The following is a 21,598-nucleotide window of genomic DNA, read 5'->3' as shown; positions in this document are numbered from 1 at the left end:
GTTGTCTGGTCCCACCTCGTCTGGTCCTGTGCCCACCAAGCCTCAACCAGTACGCCCGACGCTTGAGAGCCGCAGTCTTCCACGCGGTCGGCCTCCGGACCCGTTCTGCTGCCGCCGCCGTCTTCCACGCGGTTGGCCTCCGGACCCGTTCTGCTGCCACTGCCGCTTTTCACGTGGCCGGCCTCCGGAACAGCCGAACTGTGAACTTTTGTGCTGTTGCCCCCGGGTCGACCCTCTGTTCTCTATGGACACTGCTTCCCTGGACTCCAAAATCTTTTGTTTTGAACTGTTCTTGTGTATTCGTGAACTCTGTTTTTGGTGTCATGCTCCTTGTGTTTCGTTTGGTTTCGGTCCCGCCGTCCTGGTCCCCCGCCTCCCGCCCTGGGTGGGTTGTTTTCTGTTTTTTCATGTGTTTTGGTTCTTGGGTTTGGGCTGTCGGGAGCCAGCCCTTGAGGGGGGGTGATGTCATGATCCTGGGCCATGTTGGCCCAGCATTCTTGGTTCTCGTGTATTTTTGTATTTCTTTATTTAGGCCATGGTTCCTGGGTTGCTCTGTTAAGTTGTTTCTTATTTGATTTCCCCTTGTGACTTTTACCCCCTGTGTGCCCCTCTGTGTATCTGTGAGCCCTCATCTCCCCTCCTTGTGTTTTATTCCATGTTTTCCCCAGCCCGTTATGTCTGTGCTCTCCCCGTGCTCTCTCTCCTCCTGTCTGAACCTCTGTACTTCCTGTTTTACTTTGACAGTCTCCCGTCAGTGTTGCGTTTTCTCCTGCCTTGTCTTGTTATGATTATCAGTGTCACCTGTGTTCCTCGTGTGCTCCCACTTCCCTCGTTAACCCTCTGTGTATTTAGGTCTGCGTCTCCCTCAGTTCTGTGTCGCGTTCTCCCTCATGACTGTGTGCCCCTCCGTGTGTTTCCTCGTAAGTCAGTTACCTTAGTACTTCCCAGTTTAGTTTCATGTTATTTTGTATCGCTATTATCTACTGTCAGCAATAAAGCTGTATTTTGAGTTCAGTCCTGTTTTCCTGTGAGTTTGCGTTTGGGTCCACTTCCTGCCTGCCACACAGCCGGTCCATGACAGATGATCTCACTATTGGTTAACATTCGTTGCTACTGATAAGACCAAGATCCATTTGACTCCAGCTGGTGAACCCAGCCCCTGCCTGCCCATCAGATAACTTTTGCTGCCCATCTCCCACATTAATGTCATAATTAATTATACCTTAATTATAATTACAAGTTAACACTCTGCTAATGTGGTTGTCAGATAAAGGTACCTTTCTCTGCGTCCTTATTTCAGTTCAATTGAAAGCCGGCTCAGGGAGGGCCGGCCATCTAATTGTGACCAGTTAGGGGTGAGGGGAGGAAGACAGGATGAAGACATGCTAAGGAAGAGAGCCAGAGATCAATAATAACTAATGATTAAATACATAGTGAGTGAAAAGGGTGGCTGAAGAAGAAACACTCACACCATTATGGCAAGCCCCCAGCAGCCTAGACCTATTGCAGCATAACTAAAAACAGGTTCAGAGAAGTTTTTAGGACATCCTGATAATAATGAATTACAGAAGTCCATCATGGAGATAATAAATACACAAACTAGTTTTTCAGCATCACTCAGTTAATAAAACTGAGTATCATCTGCATAGTAGTGAAAATGCATGTTATGCAATCTAATTCAACTACCTAACGGACATAATGTAAACAGAATTAGTCCTAGCATGGAATCCTGTGGAAGTCCATAATTAACCTTAGTGTGTGAAGAGGAATCTTCACTTAAATTAACAAATTGCAGTCTATTAGATAGATGTGATTCAAACCACTGCAGGGCACTACCTTTAATACCTACAGCGTGCTCAAATAGCTGTAATAAAATTTATGGTCAACAGTATTTTCTCAGGGGTTACCACAGTGGATGGAATGGCAAAGATTTGGCAATTTGTGCTATCTGATGTAATCCTCCCAATTAAATGGGCTTGGGACATCTATGAGGCTGGGTTTGTGGCCATTATGTAAATACAAACAGTTAAGCATCTAACATTAACACGTGCTACAACATTAACATTCATGACGACAAATCGGTAATTCAATGCTGAACTTTTAGTTTTATTGACCTCTTTAACATCCTCAAAAAAGTGTTGTTTAGGGCTTTACATGTCAACTACTTCAGCTGCTGAAGGGAGGATCTGTGTGCTTGCCTATCTGCAAGCAAAGAGTGAATAAAATATTCTAGTGGTGTCTAAAAAGCCAAAATGTTTCAATTGCCCCCTGGCGCCTAGCTGCAGTATCCTGTCCAGTGGGTGTCAAAGTATCCATCCTATTCCGCTTATTAATTCAGGGTCGCTGGAGGGCTAGAGCCTAACGCAGCTGCCATAGGGTGAGAGGCAAAGTTCACTCTGGACAGGTCGCTAGTCTATCGCAGGGCTAACACTGTCTGTGCATGTCTTTGGACTGTGGGAGGAAGCCGGAGTACCCGAAAAGAACCTATGCAAAGTTTAAGTAGTTCTTCACATACTGTTTTGGGTCCACTATGGGATGCGCCTCCCTGCATATTCCTCATAAGCATGTATCTCAATCCACCAATTCTGATTGGCTGGTGATTGCAATGACCATGTCGGAGCCACCCACTCTTAAATAGTTTGCATAGTCTATATTCAAGATAAGCCCCTCTTCTTGCTTCACCCCGGCAAGAAGGGCTGTCTGGTGAGACGTCTGACTCATGCTACTCTGAGAACCGGGGTTACAAAGTAACCTAAAGTTCTCATTCCTAGCATTTCTCACTATGGAAAATGGAGGACACACGGCAAGAGGAAGATTGCAACAGAGTAAGATGCAGACAATATATACACACAAGGGTTAATGAGGGAATATGCCACAGGTGGGAACATATTTGACACTAATACAGACTAATGAGACAAAAGAAGAAAAACTATCAAAATAAAACAAATGAACTGAACGGGCTAGATAAAAGTCCAGGGAGGATGAGAGGTGGACTATTGAGCATGCTCTGGTTCCAAAAACTGGCAAAATGGGACTTCATTGTAACCAGGAAAATCTAGCTTTAGTATTGTGGAAGGAACTGGAGCCAACTGGCCATGTTTTACTGCAGCAGTGCTGTGTGAAGTTGTGTGTCAGCTGAGGGAGACAAAGACAGAAGTGTTAGTACCGAAACTGTTGCAAATGAGTATTTAAATACTAAATTAAATGCAGTCCTTATATGTAAAACTATGTCACTGTGTCCTATTACTGTTATAACATAAAAATGACTGTAATTCCCAAACAGTTGATGAAATACATTTTTACTGAGCCTGCACATCAATCACATATTATTTACAGATTGTTGGATTTCATATCCATTCTGATGATATAGAGAGGTAAAATTTCAAAAAATTGTGTCATTGTCCAAAAGCTTTTGGACTGGAGCTTATCATTCAACACAGAGTGCCACAAAGGACAGTTGAGAGACATGGAAGACATTAAATATTATGTTCTGAAGTAGCTTGAGATGGGCAGAAACAGAAAAGGGATGGGAATGTGCTGAGCAAACAACCAAACCAACCAGGACTGTAGGCAGGTCCCAGACATTTATTTTGTTCTTTTTAGTGATGTGCGATACCACTGATTTCCTTTCCGATCCGATACCAAGTAAAATTCAGGGTGGTATCGACGATACTGATCCGATACGGATACTTTTTGCAAAAACTTATTTTATTTATTGTATATTTTATTGCATCTCAAATTATAGCGTCATAATGATTACAGAGCATCAGACTACTTGTTCTTATCACTTAATAATGCAGAATTCATCATACAGAAATAAAAAAAACTGAAGTTGTGCACTATTTGAGCATGTTGCCTGCCTGCAGCACTAAAAGACTCTGTGAGAGACGTCTGTCTCGCCCTAGCAGCTCCTGTCCCTGTCCACTCCTCTACAGTTCGCCTCAACATAAGCTCGTCATATTCTGTGATATGATTTACTCTGAGGCGTTTGATGAGGTCAGTGGTGTTGCCAAAACACCTCACTGTCTTGCCACATGTATCGCAAACCGCGTCTTAGCTGTTTGTGGAGGTAAAATGCGTCCACATATGACTTCATTTACGCTCAGCCACTGTTGTGAGTGCGCACGCCAGGGGCTGTGACACATTTATACAGCCGTATTTCGCACATGACTATGAAAGGCAGAAGAGGAAGTAGTTCCTTCCAATGTAGACAATCTGAATGATATAGTTTGTTTCCACTATGTTCCTGTTAATAATAAACTACAAATTTAGCCTAAATTACTAACATATCGATATTTTAATATGAGAATCGATTCTAGAACATAAATGTCTGGTATCGGAAGAATCGATATTTCAGTATCGATCCGCACATCACTAGTTCTTTTGTTCTGAGTAGGGTGGCTTTACAAAGATGATGGTATTTGGGGAGATGATTTTGGAGAGTGGATGCAGTATCCAACAGATGATTCGAAGGGCGATAATTTAGTTGCAGAGGAGGTCATAATGTTGTGGGCATATTCTATCCAGGCCAGCAGTCCAAGTGGACTGGTTCAAAGAGGCTATGCAGTGTAGGGCAGCCTCAGGGTCTTGATTAACACATTCGGCTTGGCCGTTTGAGGATGAAAGTCAGATGAGAGACTACAGAGATTCCTGCCAGACTTGAGAGCCGAACTGATCTCCACGGTTTGAACGGATGCTGTGATCGAGCAATGATGGGGAGTATTACCTGCTGAGTGAGGCAGACCAGTGATGAAATTGAGTTTAAAATAAGATGGGCTGGGAGTGGGCAACGCCTATAATAAACCTGCAGGGGGGAGAGCTGGAGGATTTTTTAAGTACAAAAGGAGCATGCTGACACATTATTCACCAGAGATGGCCACCAGAACAGATGTTGGATATTGTTATTATTAAGCTATTATACGTTTAACTCCAGGGTGACAGGTGTATTTTGTGGTGTGTACCCAATGGATTACCTTTGGTCGGACAGCAGAGGGCAAGTAGAGGCAACCAGGACGACCATTACCAGGACCAGGTTTGGTTTGCTGGGCTTCATGAATGGCAGACTTGATCTCCGCGGTGCGAAAGCCAATGGTATAAGAGGGGGACGGGATGGTAGTCTCGTTGGAGGTTTTATTGGAAGTGGAGAACTGACATGAGGCCATCTGGCTTGAAGAAAAACAGAGCCCACCTGGCTTGCTGAGCTTTTACACATTTTGCTGACTGAGGAAGGCGATGTTTTTGTGGTCTGGGTTATAAGGTATATATATAAGGTTGTTCAACCCCTCATTCCTCAAGGGTAAGTTTGATTACCAGTAGTGCTTGATCCCCCATATTATAATTACATTCTGCATGAGAGAGACAACAGGAAAAGAAGACCATGGGTGCATTTTACCTGTGCCAGAATCAGAGCCGTCTACCTCCACAATGAACTGGCAGGTGTGGTCCTAACTGTAGCAGAACAGAAACGATGTTTCAAGAGATTAAAATCTGATTGGGTTGAGGAGTTGCATTGAAAAGAGACTTGGGTGAGTTGGGTTAGTGGAAGACCAATCTCACTGAAATCCTTGATGAACTTAAGGTAAAAGTTAGAAAAACCAAGGAAGGGTTGCAAGTGCTTACAGTTAGCTGGAAGCAGCCAATCGATTACAGCTTGGGACTTAGCTGGGTCTGGTTTGAGTTGTCCTTTTTCAACAGTGTAACCGAGGAAGGAATAACTGTCTACATGAAATTCACAGTTCTCACCTTTGACAAACACAATGTGTGCTCCAGCCTGAAATGCTATTATTTTCCAATCAGTACTGGGGTTATGGTTTCTCAGCCAGGGATGACCAAGGATGAGAGGAGTTAACAGAGTTTCTAGCAGATAAAGACTAATTTCTTTAGTGTGGTTTCCTAAGAGAGAAAAGACAACCTGGGTTTATCATACCGTTTAATTCTGCAATTTTCTGGGCAATTGTTCAAAGCTCTCCAACACTTTCTCATGCCAATCTAACTTGGCTTTTTGTGAGGCAAGGGCAATAGGCAGTGGGGTGGAGTCCACCTGGTCCATATTGTCGCTTGTTCTGTCACAGCCAATGAGGCAGGCTGGTCTCAAACGCAGGACTCAGGAAGTCAAAGTTCAGTGCCTTTATTTACAGTGGAAGTTAAACAGTGTTGAACACAATAAAAAGAGAGAAACTGTACTCCAAAGGTCCAGTGAGAAAGGGAATCCACACTAAACTCTCTCTCTCTCTCAACTCAGGGTAGGCTCACCACACACCAGGGAAGCGAATCTGCAGAGGAAACATAAGCTAAGAATCCATGGAAATCAGAGGCAGAGAAGGACCCAGTGTTTCACTAACTGTGTAGCTCAACAATTCAGCAAAGACTGACCGCCAGCCACTATCTCAAGTAGTTGATGACATCCTTGATGATGTCAGAGACAGGTGGGTGATCATTCCAGGTGTGTCGGGCAAGAGAAGCCCAGGATGAGTCCTGCTCATGAGCACACACAACAATTGCAACAGATAGGAGAGAGAAGAGAAAGAAAGCAAAGGCAGAGAGACGGACATAAGCCAAACCCGGTGAATCCAGCCAGGGAGGACTGAGGGACTACAAGATAAGGTCATGCACATCCAGCAGATGCCAGTCGTAACTTTTTGTCAGAATTCCCTGTGACAAGATCAACATTGGGAGTAATTTTATATATATTATTGTGATGATTCACACATACATAAGAGTAATTGAAACCATCAACCAACAAAAAACTCTCTTCCAGACATTGCAAACCTCTGTAAAGGCAGCTCTCACTCTGGGCAGTATTTAACTCTAAGAAAATCATATTGTGTTGTGTATGTATTCATTTTTTTTCTTTCTTTAAAAAAAACATACTTTAAGAAGTTTGTAAAGCAGTAAAACTCAGACAGATGGTTACTTTGATTACACAAACATTATGCTGTTATGAAACGTCTGTGTGCAGGCAGGAAAAGGACCCAAAGTGCAGACACTCGCAGACAAAAGGTGAACTTAAATACAGCTTTAACGCTGAACTCCAAAAAGTAACAAAACTGACACTCCAAGGTAAACTTCCACAAACAGAACACACAACAAGATCAGGGTAGATCACGACACAGACACAGAAACACAGGGCTTAAATACACAGAGGGAGCAATCAGGGAATGGGTAACAGGAGGGAAACACAGCTGGGGCAAATCAGGCCTAACGAGACAAAGGAAGCAAAACCAGACGCATTTACATGAGACACGGACTTTCAAAGTAAAACAGGAAACATAACACACACTGAACTACAGACACAGACTCTGACTGGACACAGGGAGACAGCAACTAGAGAACACAGAGACATAAACCATAAGACAGAACTTAACAAACAAACCAAAGACTAGAAATGATAAATAATATAATAAACTCAAAACCCTGGGTCAACGACCCAGGCATCCTAACATATGCAGGAGTAGGTAATGCATAATAGGTACCTACTTGTAAATAACGACATGAGATACCATCTTGATAATACCTTCTTTGAATATATTACGCATTTTGGGGTCACCTTGAACGAAAGGCAGATGTAACATCAGAGCTCAAATGTGACATGATATTTGGATGGATCTGTTATTTAGAATCTCCATATACCAGTATTATTTCCTACTAGTTGCCAATACAAACCAAAGAATGTAGTTTTTTGTTTGTTTGTTTGTTTGTTTGTTTGTTTTGTTTTGTTTTGGGGTTTTTTTTTTGGGGGTCTTTTTCAGCTTTATTTGACAGATACAGTGGAGAAAGGACAGGGGAGCAGGGGCAGAGAGAGAGGGGAAGACATGCGGCAAAGGGCCACAGCCCAGGCTGGCCGCTCTCAGTCATATGGCACGTGGTCGGTTGAAAGATGACTATGCTATGAGCATACAGACAGTTAGGGTAAGAGGCTGAGGATCACAACAAGAATATAGGAAATAGAGTAGTTCCTTTTTAATCAGGGGCCCTGTGGGGGTGCTTAGCCTAAGGAAATCAAGATATCATATTATAAGAGTGCATAACAGAAGGGAATGGACCCCCTCCCCACTGAGACTAATGGCAAATGAAGTGGACCTAAACCATAAATTCTGATTCAGTCAAGGGACACCAATAACCTATGAAATGCAAACTGTTCCTATGAATATCTGTGACACAGAGGAAACATGAGGGTCTTAACAACAGAAAGTGATAAAGTACAGATAGTTTGATTAAAGAAATATGTCGAACTGCTTTCTTGCATTTGCACAATATCTTTAAAATTAGAAACAAGTGATGCTGAAAGACTAGTTCATGCATTTATTACTTCCAGGCTGGACTACTGTAATTCATTATTATCAGGACGTCCTAAAAACTCCCTGAAAAGTCTTCAGCTAATCCAAAATGCTGCAGCAAGAGTCCTGACAGGGACTAGAAAGAGAGAGCAGATTTCTCCTGTATTGGCTTCCCTTCACTGGCTTCCTGTTAAATCCAGAATTCAAAATCCTGCTCCGAGGCTGCTGGGGACTTCCCATTATGTGTTTCTTCTTCACTCACCTTTTCTTTCACTCATTATGTGTTTATACACCTCTCCGTATTTAATCATTATTCATCATTAACTTCTGGCTCTCTTCCACAGTGCGCCTATTTGTCTTCCTTCCCTCACCCCCAACTGGATGTAGCAGATGGCCCCGCCCCTCCCTGAGCCTGGTTCTGCCAGAGGTTTCTTCCTGGTAAAAGGGAGTTTTTCCTTCCCATGTCGCCAAGTGCTTGCTCAAATGTGGCCTCTTGATTGTTGGGGTCTTCTCTGTATTATTGTGGGGTCTTTATCTTACAATAAAAAGTGCCTGCTGTTGTGATGCTATATAAATAAAATTGAAATGAATTAATTTTAATTGAACTGAATTGAATTGGCTAAAATACTGGTCACTATGGAAGTACTCTGTAAAGCCAGAGTAACAGTACTTGCCCTGCAGCACCATTCCTTCACTTAAACAAACTGCACTGTCTGTGGTGGATTATATCTTTTTTATAACAATACTTCTGTGCAAGAAACCTTATGCTGTTGGAAAGCCTGTTAATATCCCTTTAAATGAAGCTGCATTTGTAAGGAAAAAGCATTTGTGGGTTAATGAGCAGAATTGAGTATGTGGGCTGCACCCATAAAAAACTTTCCAACTCTCTGTCAACACCAATCAGCTCATTCTGCTGTTGACCCTTGTTTGGTCTTGTTCAGTGGATTGGAGGATTGAAGCCTTTAGAAAGAAGATTGTCAGTTTGACCATTTTTTGAATGAAATGCAATTTATAAAATATCGCATTTGACCCTTGACCTCTCCTTCAATATAAGCAGACTGCTCTGATGGTCAAAATGATAAAAATGCTATTTAAAATGATATTTCTTACTGCCATTGTTTGTACTAACATAGCTAAAATACCTGATTGATTCAAAGCTGATAGGCCTTCACAGAATGAATCATTGTTAGATTTCTGTCTGAATTGATGTGTACTTCCTCTGATTTTATATAAACTTAGAGAAAATAAGTTCCAGACAAGTAACATGACAAAACCTCTTCTTTTGTAGAAATGGTCACACATTCTGATGATAAATTAGCAGGACTTAGTTCTTACTTCTAGAAGCAGTAAGTATGTACTGGTTTTCACAGTCCTGTGAAAACATTCTTTTCACATGTCTGTAATTAAAACATATTAGTTTATATCTTAGAAATCAAATAATAAATTATAGCTTTGTAGAATAGGTCTAATCGGGAGGTTGGTGGTTTGATCCCCAGAAGCTCTGATCTGTATGCCTAAGCATCCTTAGGCAATAATGTGTTCACTGGAGTTTGAATGTATGTGAATGTTAGATAGAGAGTGCTTAGGCGTTGAAAAAAGTGCTGGTGTGAATGGTTATGTTATATAAAACAGTCTGAGTGCTCAGGTAGAGTAGAAAAGCACAATATAAGAACCAAGACGTGACTGTATTTGGTAACCAGAGTGAAACATATGAGTGACACTTCTGCTTGAGGGCTAATATCAATTAAATGAATGAGTTGTTTTCACAAGGACCACCATCACACTGAACAGACGGAGTAAAATTAGCTCATTTCAACATAATCGTTTGAGGTTCATGAAAAAAATTGGAATGGGTTACTATTGGATCAAGATGTTTTATGAAGGTATGAAAAACTACTATACATCTTTCTCCCAGTGGTATTGCACTTCAGTGCTGGCTTCAGTTCTCAGATCCAGTGCTTACAGCCATCTTTTACAAACAATGCTTGATTACTCAGCACTAAATCTGTTAAGTTGAACCAGCAAAACTACAATGACAATAAATGTGCTTTTGAAAATTTGTGTCTGATAGAATGTTTCCAATTCCATCTTTTCACTGTATTAAAAAAATCACATTTTCTCTTGTTTTGAAGATTTTATACATTAATACAAATGCAGACAGTTACTCCTCTACATAAGTTCATCAAATTAAATGTTGCAATTCTTATTTTTTGAAAAAATAAACACTTAATACCCCTGATTTTACTGTTTCTTGGAAAATATAGACCACCACAAATCCTTTATTTCAAACCAACAGCCATATTTAATTTGCTCACACCAGTACTTTGTGTAAACTGTGTCAGAAACTCACACTCTTTGGACATCCCGACTGCAAAGCACTTCTGTAGGCGGCAATACTGACAACGGTTCCGCGTCACCTTGTTGATAATGCAGTTCTTGTCCCGGTGACATGTGTACACCATGTTTTTCTGGATGCTTCGGCGGAAAAAACCCTGCAGAGACAGATACATATAGGAAGGCAGGGGAGGGTGGGGATGCATTATAAAAGCAGTGTCTCACATAGTTATCCTCACTACACTTCTAATCTTCTGCAACTGCATTTTTGCCAAAATATCCACACAGCTCCACTGAAATCCTCTTGTCACTGGATATCATAATGTCACAACAGTGTGTATAACAATGTGCTGGATGTTTTTTTTTTTTTTTGTTGCCATTAATACTGAGCGAAAAGAGAGTCAGTGTGTCCCAGCTGGGAGCTTCAAATGCTGCTTTGAGCTGGGAAATTGAGTACAAGCAGGAACAGACATGAAAGAACTTAATGGTACCAAAAAGTGAGCCTGCTTGTACAGTATGGAAGACTTAACCAAGAACTTGCCATATCTGAACTCAAAGTAGCATTAAATTTCTGCAGAAGACCAAATGAGTGTTTTCGTAATTGATTACTAGAGGGTTTCAAATGAACTCAATCTGTGAGTCTGTCCAAAAAGTTTAAGGCAACAAAGTGCCTAAAAACCTTGGCTTAATGGAAAGATTTGTGTTGATGGAGAAGATCATTCCAATTTCAGAGACTCTGCTTTGGGATCTACAGGAGCTGGATTAAAAGGAAGATGATTTACTTTGCATAAATGGCACTAAAAATTCCAAGTGAGTTCCTTCATAAAAGCTGCTCTTGAGAGCATCTTAAGTGAATAACAAAGAGACCTCCTAAACTGAATAAAGGGACAGAATTTCTTCTTGATGCATTCTCAATCATCCAGGAAAGTAAATCTCCAAAAGTTGAATTGAGGAGGGGGCCTAAGGGTACATCTGTCACCATCTTACAATGCTGTGATTGCAGCCATTCCCCAACTCTCTGTGAATGGGACTCATGGCCATTGATCAGTGTTCTTTGATCAGTGGGTTTTGGTCAGTGATTGTTGATCAATGGTCATGGGAATTTGCATAATTATGATTAAGGAACTGACCTCACAGCCCATTGTTCCTTCAGTGGGCTGGTTTCAGTCATTATGCAAATGTACTGTTTATAAGGTTTGGGGAAACCTGCAGTCAGCTGAGACTGAAGAAGTCACCTGGATGAGTGACGAAACGTTTCTCCCACAAAACGCTACGTCCAGATGAACAGATTCAACTTTTGGAGAAAGGGACAGAATGGACACTACTGCTCAAATGCTCAGTGAAATTACTGGTGTTGTGCTGTGTTTGAAATATGAATTAATGAGCTAAAGGTCAAATTTGTTTTTAAGGAACATTTTTGGATTGATGAGAAATTTTGCCACAGAGCGGCAAACCACCATCTTCAGTGCTTTTGGACTGTTCTGACTTGCAGCTGAACAGACAGAGTCCTTCCCAACTGGGTGCCATCAAAATAAGTTTGTGATAATATTATTCTACAGCATGCAGTTATTAACAAACATAAAAAAAACATTACTATCTTGCTGTTCTAAAAGTTCCTTGTAAAGCCTTTAGGTAATTACACTTCTGATAGCCATCAATAAGCTTTGGGCATAATTTTGCTTGATATTTGGAAACGTTGCTTGGTAGAGTTTATTTAAATTGGTTGGTTTCCTGGTACCGACCTGGCTGTTAAGCATAGTCCACAACTATTCAATAGGATTGAGGTCATGGCTTTTAGAAGGCAGTTCCAGAAGCTTCATGTTAGGCTGCTTTATTCATCCCAAACCAGTTTGATATGCGTTTGACATCCTGTCCTGTTGGCACACCCAGTTGTGTCCCAACCGTCTAGATATTGATTTGAGGCGAATTTAAAGAATCTGGAAGTACTCGTCCTTCTTCACTATTCCCTCAACTTTTTCCAATGTGCTTATACCACTAGCAGCAAAACAACCCCATAGCACGATGCGTGACAGTGTTCATGGATTTCAAAGCCTCACCTTTATACCTCCAAATATATCTCTTGTTATTATTATCAAATAGCTCAGTCTTTGTCTTGGTTGACCATAAAACTCCATTCATTTGTCTTGTCCATGTGGGCAGCTGTAAATTTCAGTCAAACTTGAAGCTGTCAATAATGGAGCTGGGGCTTCTTTCTTTCTCAGTCTATGTCAAGGTAAATTGCACTTCACTGTGGACAGTGACCCTGGTGTTTCAGCAGCTCTCAGTTCATTGCAGGTGCAACCCAGTGAGTTTACACGACTCAGTAATGCACTACAACATTGTTATTGTTAATTGAGATTTATCATTACTCTGTTAATCACTGAGTTGAGCTAAAGTAAATCAATAATAAAAGATAAATAATATAAATATAAGAATAAAACCCCAAAGAGTATATTTAACACCCCTACTGGTTAGCCCCGCCTTCCCCTGCTCTGTACCGTCACATGTGCTTAGACACAGAGAGAGACGGATGTGCGTGAGACCATCTCGGATTTTCACCGCCAAGCTTGTTGCTGGAAAATAACCATAAACTTGATAAAAATATCCATACCGGAGATCTGCATGGACCTTGGGGAAACGGACCTGATTTGCTGTGAACATTTTGGACTTTGGAACCATCGCGGTGAGTCAGAAGCTGTTAAGCTAACCTTGAAGCTAAAAAACTAACAAGAAGTTAACGGGGAATATAATGACCCATTTTCAATGTTGTAGATCTGCATGGGTGAAGCGGACAAGATCCTCTCCGAGAGTTGAACATTAGAAGCGTGCTGGTGAGTTAAACTGGGACTGGGCGAATCAGGCTAATTGAAAAGCTAACTAGCCTGATGTTCATAGCTGTAGCTGGTGCCGATCACGTTTCACTGTGGGAGAACACACGGGGTTTCTCACAGGGTTCAGCTTCTCTGAGCACTCAGCTTGTGTGCTGATGATGGTTTAGTATGGGCAGAAATGTGTGCCAGCAGAAACTGAATTTGAATAAGTTAAATTTGAATTTGAATTGCTCGGATTGAATCTGAATTGTAACTTGAATAAATGCTTTTAAAAACTGAATATGAATTAGCCTTATTTGAAATTCAGTTTATTGGTTTGAAAATGATCATCACTAAATTGAAATTGAATTTTATTTTTGAAAATGAATTCATTTGCTTTGAAACTGTATTTTATCCTTTAAAAATTTAGCTCTCGAATAATTTCAGATTCACTTCTCACCAATCAGTTTCAGTTCTTCAATTCAATTTCATTTCCAAAATTCAGTTTTTTGGAACTTACATCCGGTTCCGATTCAAGCACAGATTAATAGAACTACGTTTTACTAGCGGACTGAAAGTGTTACTGACGGGAATCTACAGCGTCTTGAGCTGAATTAAGACTTCAGAAGTCATTCGTCATGTCGAATGACCAGCGGATAAACTCTCAGGTTGGTAATAAATGTATTACATGTATAAGAACAAGCGTCATGTTAACAAATGATAGCCGTACAGTAACTTTTATGCTTATTGTAGCTGCTAGCTAAAAACACTAATTTAGCGTAGTTTGCCCTGGATTTAGCTTTGACAAACAAATATGATCGACTGTTTCTAGTAGAATTCCAAAGTTGTCATCTTGTACCCTGTCAGAGCCCTGTATGCTTGCAGAGACCCCTACAGTAGGGAAACATGCAAAACAGTGTCCAAACCTTTGTATTTGAGCTTTATTTATGTCTTACACAGCATCCCAACTCTTTAGCTAACTTAATAACTTTAGCTAAAGTGAATAGTTAGGCTAATTCATTAGTGCAGCGTTACTAATGATCCGAACCACAGCCATTCCGAGTTGGCCCAGAAGGGCAGGTTGCTCTTCTCTCACGAACAATTGCAACAGTGCGGTAGGACAAAATCGCACCAATCACAGACTTTTGACCTTTTGGATTTGACTTGACTGTACACGAACTATTAAGCCGGCAAGACTGACATATCTGAGCTCAGATAGGATTCTGGTTATTATTATTATTGCTGTCATTGTATTTTATTTTATGTTTTCATTCCTGTTTATAAAGTGCTGTTTAATTGTTGCTATATAGTTCAATACAATTCAAAGCAACTTTACCTGTGGCTCCACTCATTCTTCTTCACGCAGCTCACTTTGTCCCTCCTACAAATCTAGCTATTGGCCCATTCTCTCCATCTTACCTTAACTTCCCCTACCCTATCCTGTACTTGGCTACACAGGTTTGAGCCTTCCTGGATTGTTCCCGAACATCCTAACCAATTTCTACTCATCTGAGAGTGGAAACTGAGTCTTCTGACAGGTTATGGCAAAGTCTTGACATATATGAATAGTACTTACGTACAACTGTTTGAACTGATGAAATCAATTATGAAATGGCTCCATGAGACCCCAGAAAGTAGATTATGTTCATGTGGACATTGCATTTTAAGTGGGAGAAACTTTTCATCACTCATCCAAGTCTCTTTCTCAGTCTCCCCAACCTTATAAACAGTAGGTTTATAAAATTTCTGCAACTGGCACAGCTGACTAACAATGGGTCGTGAGGTCAATTTCATCATCATTAATATGCAAACTGTCGTGACCATTGATCAGAGTACCATGGTGGTACATTATAAATTGGTTTCCCAAATATATATATCATGGTAATCCACAGGGCACTGAACCGGATACACTACATGACCCTTTTGTGCAAGGGGACCTAGTCCTTCCTGTGGACCAGTGAGGGAGGGGGGGGGGTTGAAAGCCACTGAAATGTTATGGCTTGAGAAAACGTGTCTCAGCTGTTCCTGGGATAACCACATTTACTCTGGGCCTTCTTGAGATGATGTTCTTCTGCTTTCCTGGCCCTCGTGTCTGTGGGGATGTTTGTGCTGTGTTGTAGCGTCCTGATGAAACCCAGTTTCTGCTCCAGTGGGTAATAAGACTCAGACCTTAAATACTGCTCTGTATTGATTTACAGTGCACATTGACTTTTATATTTCCCCAATACTGATGGAAATCTTGTCTGCAATGGTGATGGAGAGGTTGACAGATGAGATGAGGTCAGGCAGGGGTCTCCATGGCCTATAATGTTTGCAGATGACATTGTGATCTGTGGTGAGATTGGGGAGCAGGAGGAAGACAACCTGGAGAAGTGGAGGCATGCCCTAGAGAGAGAGGAATGAAAGTCAGAAGAAGCAAGACCAAATATGTGTGTGAATGACAAGGAGACAGGTGGAAAGGTGAACAACTAATAAACAGAGAAACACGTAGATGAGTTTAAATAGACGACAGAAGAGGGAAAATACAGGAGAGAGAAGAGTGAAGGCAGTATGGAGTGGGTGGAGATAAGTGCCAAGGGTGATTTGAGACAGGACAGCTGCAAGAGTGAGAGCGAAGGTTTACAAGATGGTAGTGAGACCTGCCATGATGTACAGTCAGGTCCATAAATATTGGGACATTGACACAATTCTAACATTGTTGGCTCTATATACCACCACAATGGATTCCAAATGAAACAAACAAGACGTGCTTTAACTGCAGACTGTCAGCTTTTATTTGAGGGTATTTACATCCAAATCAGGTGAACAGTGTAGAAATTACAACAGTTTGCATATGTGCCTCCCACTTGTTAAGGGACCAAAAGTAATGGGACAGAATAAGAATCATTAATCAAACTTTCACTTTTTAATACTTGGTTGTAAATCCTTTGCAGTCAATCACAGCCTGAAGTTTGGAACACATAGACATCACCAGACGCTGGGTTTCATCCCTGATGATGCTCTGCCAGGCCTCTACTGCAACAGTCTTCAGTTCCTGCTTGTTCTTGGGGCATTTTCCCTTCAGTTTCATCTTCAGCAAGTGAAATGCATGTTCAATCGGATTCAGGTCAGGTGATTGACTTGGCCATTGCAAAACAGTCCACTTCTTTCCTTTCAAAAACTCTTTGGTTGCTTTTGCAATATGCTTTGGGTCATTGTCCATCTGCACTGTGAAGCGCCATCCAATGAATTCACACTGGTGGAGTCTTCTCTTGATTGTTGACTCTGACACACATACACCTACCTCCTGGGGAGTGTTCTTGATCTAGCCAACTGTTGTGAAGGGTGTTTTCTTCACCAGGGAAAGGATTCTTCGGTCATCCACCACAGCTGTTTTCCGTGGTCTTCCAGGTCTTTTGGTGTTGCTGAGCTCACCGGTGCGTTCCTTCTTTTTGAGAATGTTCCAAACAGTTGTTTTGGCCACGCCTAATGTTTTTGCTATCTCTCTGATCGGTTTGTTTTGTTTTTTTAGCCTAATGATGGCTTGCTTCACTGATAGTGACAGCTCTTTGGATCTCATCTTGGCAGTAGGGCTGGGCAAAACGATTATTTTCCTAATCGATGAATCTAGCCATTAATTTTTCGATGCATCGATTAATCTAACAATTAATTTTTCAATCCGATTCGATTTCGATTCGATTCACGATTTTTTTCCCCATTGTTTGACTTGTATAGCAATTTCACATTTACTAATTTATGTATATCAATGAAAAACACAAATTTCTTCATTTGAACACCTTTTAATAAAAAAAAAGCAAAATAAAGTTGTAGAGGTCGTACAATCAATACAATAGAGATAGCATTTAACAAGAAATGAAATGTGCAAACATATATAAAATTAAGGAAAAGTTAACAAAACATTTCAAATAAACAGCAACAATGGTGTCTTTAAACAAACAAAATGTAACATTCACTTTGCTTTCTGCCAAAAAGTGCTCTTCATTCACAAAACAAAATCCACAATAACATTGTACTACAATCTTCTGTTTTTAACAAAAATTAAATGTTGTGCAAAACAAATATGAACAAAGGAAATCATACCAAAAAATTAATAAAATATAAACAGCACCAATGGCGTCTTTGAACAAATAAAATGCAACATTCACTTTGCTCTCTGCAAAAAAAGTGCTCTTCGTTAACAAAATATCCATTTTGCTGCCTTCTCTTCTATTTCTGTGTGTGTGTGTGTGTGTTCAATCACCTACATCACATGAAGTAGTTATGCATTGGAATGGAGGAATGTTAGCATTTCTACATGCTCAGCAGTCAGGCTTGCCCTTTTTTTGGTGACAATGTTTCCAGCAACTGAAAAAAGCCTTTCAGATGGTGTTGATGTGGCAGGTACAGCCAGATATGATTTGGCTAAAGTAGCCAGTCTGGGGAATCTTGCTGCATTATTCTTCCACCATGTAAGGGGGTCATTATCTCTTGGAATAGGGGCTCCCCCAAAATACAACAGTGCTTCTTTCCTCACTGCCTCATTTTCCCCATCCCCACCCTGGTCAGTGTTTTCATTACAATCTTCCTCCTCAGAATCTGTACCCAACAAAGTGTCCAACACAGACCTCTTCTTCGTCGGGGGACTCGCTGAGGCTTCCTGTCCCACATGTTCCTGCTGTAACTGTGATCTCTGCTCCCTTTTGAGATCAAGTGCCTCCCTCTGTACTGTTACTTGCAGTTTCAGAGCATCTTCTGGAGAAAGGAATTTCAGTTCACGAAAACGTGGATCGAGGGCAGCAGCAATGAGTGACACATTTTTTCCATCTGCTTGAAATGCAGATGCTTCTGGCTGCCACCTATACAAGATTTCCTCTTCTGCACAGTTCTGGAAAGCGTTCACTGCGGCAGAATCAAATGATTTGTTTTGGGTGGATTTCAGGAGACCTTTCAGCAGGGGGGGAAGAAAAGAGACTGTGACATAAGACTGTCCACTAAGAACATTAGTGGCTTGCTCATAAGGCTTGAGCACCTCCTTCAATTCATCCAGAAGAATCCACTGATCACTTTTCAGATCTACGTACTGTTTCGCATACTGTGTGACTTTTGGATCTGAAAGCGTTGCAACCACTGGCCATCTCTGTTCCAACAGACGTTCAATCATGTAGTATGAACTGTTCCATCTGACAGCGACATCCTGGATTAGTTTATGCTCAGCTGTACTAGGGTGGTGCGATATGACCAAAATCTCATATCCCGATATTAAGACATCTATCGTCCTGATAACGATATAAATCACAAAAATTTAACATTTTCTGTAAATTATGTGAATCTCGGGCAGCTCGACTTGCGTGAAGTGTTTCCAGCTGCGCGTCATGTAGCTGGAGTCCAGTATTTTAACAGATGCATGAAACTATACATTCTTAGACATAAGTGGTAACGGCTGCCGTTTTCTTTGTGAGTATTTATTACACAGCGTGCTGCGAGGAAAAGCCTGTTCTAACGTTTGAGTCTAAGGTTTATTTTTTAGCACCTGGTGACTCTTGTTTTGCTTCTCATCCGTAAATAATCTGCTCTTTCACGTGATTGAGTTTATTTTGAAAAGTCTCAGCAGGATCTTGAGCTTTATTGTGAAGGGTTTATGTGGAACATAAACAAGCAGACACGCGATGGTGCTACTGTCGTTATTGCTAACCGCAACGCATAAAAACAAGCGCTTGTCCGTCTGTAGTGTGGTTATATTAAATATAAGAGAGAGAGAGAAATTAAGAAATTAATATAGCCACTACAGTGACCATCAAAACAATGAAAAGATATTGCCGTAAACAGTTTATTTTGCGACACCATAAAACAAACGATAGCGTAAAATGAAACGATAGACGTTTTTATATCGTCATCCGATATATATCGTTATATCGAACAGCCCTAAGCTGTACCCATCTGTTTTTGCTTCTGCTTAAGTTTGGTGCTAGCTGGCTCACTTTTCCTGATGTGCTTTACAAGGCCCCGTGCAGCTGATAGTGCCTTATCAATCTTGGGGTCTTTCAGTGCATGGTTTACAACCAGTTGCAGTGTATGCCCGGCACACCGATAGGACACCACTCCAAACTTCTCTTTCAGGATGTGGAGAGCTGCAACTATGTTACTTGCATTATCATGCACAATGGCAAGGACATTATGCAAGGAAATGTGGAATTTTTCTGCCACCTTCTCCAACCAGGAGGCAAGGTTTTCTGCAGTGTGGTGCTCTTCAACTGGCAGTGTTGCTAAATTGAAGGAGAGAAGATCCCAATTGTCATTAATGAAATGACAAGTTACCCCTAAGTAGGACTCTGTGACCAGACTTGTCCAAGCATCAGTGGTAAGGGAGATTTTGGATGTGGCTTTTTTTAGTTCATTCCTTAGTTTCTCCACTGAAGTTTCATACTTTCTCTCCATCATGCTTGTAAAATGACGCGTAGACGGCAGAGTGTAACCTGGTTGGAAAGTGGTCAGCATTTCTTTGAATCCCTCACCCTCAACCACAGCAAGTGGTCTCATGTCTTTTAAAATCATAGATAAGACGCTCTCGGTAAGTACAGCCACCTCCTGGGGGGTGCATGGTGTACTTCTTCTCTGACAGTAGTCCTCCAGACTTTTCTGTTTGTTCCTGAAATCATAAATCACACACAGCACACAGATGAATTCGAATAATTACAAAATAATTATATGGAAAGCATAATATCAAAATAATTTGATAAGGATCTGGTTGTTTTATATATATCTATCTATATCTATATCTATCTATCTATCTATCTATCTATCTATCTATCTATCTATATATATGTATACACACACACACACACACACACACACACTGTTATGCCATGTGCTTTCATAGCATAACAGTAAGAGATTAATGAAAATCACCAATGTTGAACATATGATATGCAGCCATCGTGATGGCTGCAAAAAATAACGTCAGAAAATAACGTTTAAACAGCCATAGCTGATGCCACCTTTACTGGTGCACTGCTTTCTAGTCATTAGATGGCATAACTTTGTCCTATAAGATCAAGCTGGAGAAGCATTATGTACAAAAACAGTGTTCAAATAGGATGTAAGACATTAAATTTTACAAATCAAGAGTTCGTTGTCATTTTGCTTTTGCAAGCACTTTAACAATGTTGTAATAGTGTTCACGACGGCTACGTTTAGCAGGTGGTGCATTAACCTTGTTAACATTTTTCCTGTGGCCAATTCGCTGTCTCACATTTTTGTCTTCCGCCGATTCTGATAATCAGCCTGCACGCATTCCGACTCATTTTGCCAGCATGGGCCACAAATAAAATAAAAAAAAACAACTAAACAGCAGCTGCTATATGTTGCTGCTAAGCAGCTTAAATTAGTTTTGCATTTATGGAGGTTGGGTGTTTATCTCTGTGTCTATGAGTGAGTGTATGTCTACGTGTGTGTGTGTGTGGGGGGGGGCGTCTGGATGAATTAACGGGTAAAAACCAGCGTTAGTAAAAAAGTTAAAAACTTACGGTGGTTTGTCCTTTTCAGAAGCTGCTCCTGGATGCCGTCGTTTGAGGTGCTGGTGCATAGCCGTCGTGCTTTTATGATATGCCATTTCCACCTTACAAAGCCGGCAAACGACTGAATCACTTCCTTTTCGATTAAAATATCCCCATACTGTAGAACTGCGTGTTCGGGTGGACGTAATCGTCGATTACGTCGACGCGTTGTCCCAGCCCTACTTGGCAGTTGACAGCAACAGGTTCCAAATGCAAATAGCACACTTGAAATGAACTCTGGACCTTTTAACTGCTCATTGTAATTGGGATAATGAGAAAATAACACATACCTGGCCATGGAACAGCTGAGAAGCCAATTGTACAATTACCTTTGGTCTCTTAAAAAGTGGGAGGCACATATGCAAACTGTTGTAATTCCTACACCGTTCACCTGATTTGGATGTAAATAACCTCAAATAAAAGCTGACAGTCTGCAGTTAAAGCACATCTTGTTTGTTTCATTTGGAATCCATTGTGGTGGTGTATAGAGCCAACAATGTTAGAATTGTGTTGATGTCCCAATATTTATGGACCTGACTGTATGGTTTGGAGATGTTGGAAGTGAAAAAACGTCAGGAGGCTGAGCTCAAAGTGGCAGATGTTAATATATTTTCATTGAGAGTGACCATGATGGACAAAACAAATA

The 21,598-nt window shown here is 41.0% G+C and overlaps 1 protein-coding gene across 1 annotated transcript in view; it reads right to left on the bottom strand.

The window, feature by feature from the left end:
• The window catches only part of LOC116326939 (retinoic acid receptor beta), a 158,716-nt gene that overhangs the window by 56,169 nt on the left and 80,949 nt on the right, over positions 1–21,598 (bottom strand). The window contains exon 3 of the mRNA XM_031748379.2: positions 10,627–10,768. Within this exon, the coding sequence (XP_031604239.1) occupies positions 10,627–10,768 (142 nt within the window). The remainder of the gene's footprint in view (positions 1–10,626; positions 10,769–21,598) is intronic.

This window comes from Oreochromis aureus, linkage group 22 (assembly GCF_013358895.1).
Source record: "Oreochromis aureus strain Israel breed Guangdong linkage group 22, ZZ_aureus, whole genome shotgun sequence".
NCBI lineage: Eukaryota > Metazoa > Chordata > Actinopteri > Cichliformes > Cichlidae > Oreochromis > Oreochromis aureus.
This window is presented reverse-complemented; position numbering and strand designations above follow the sequence as displayed.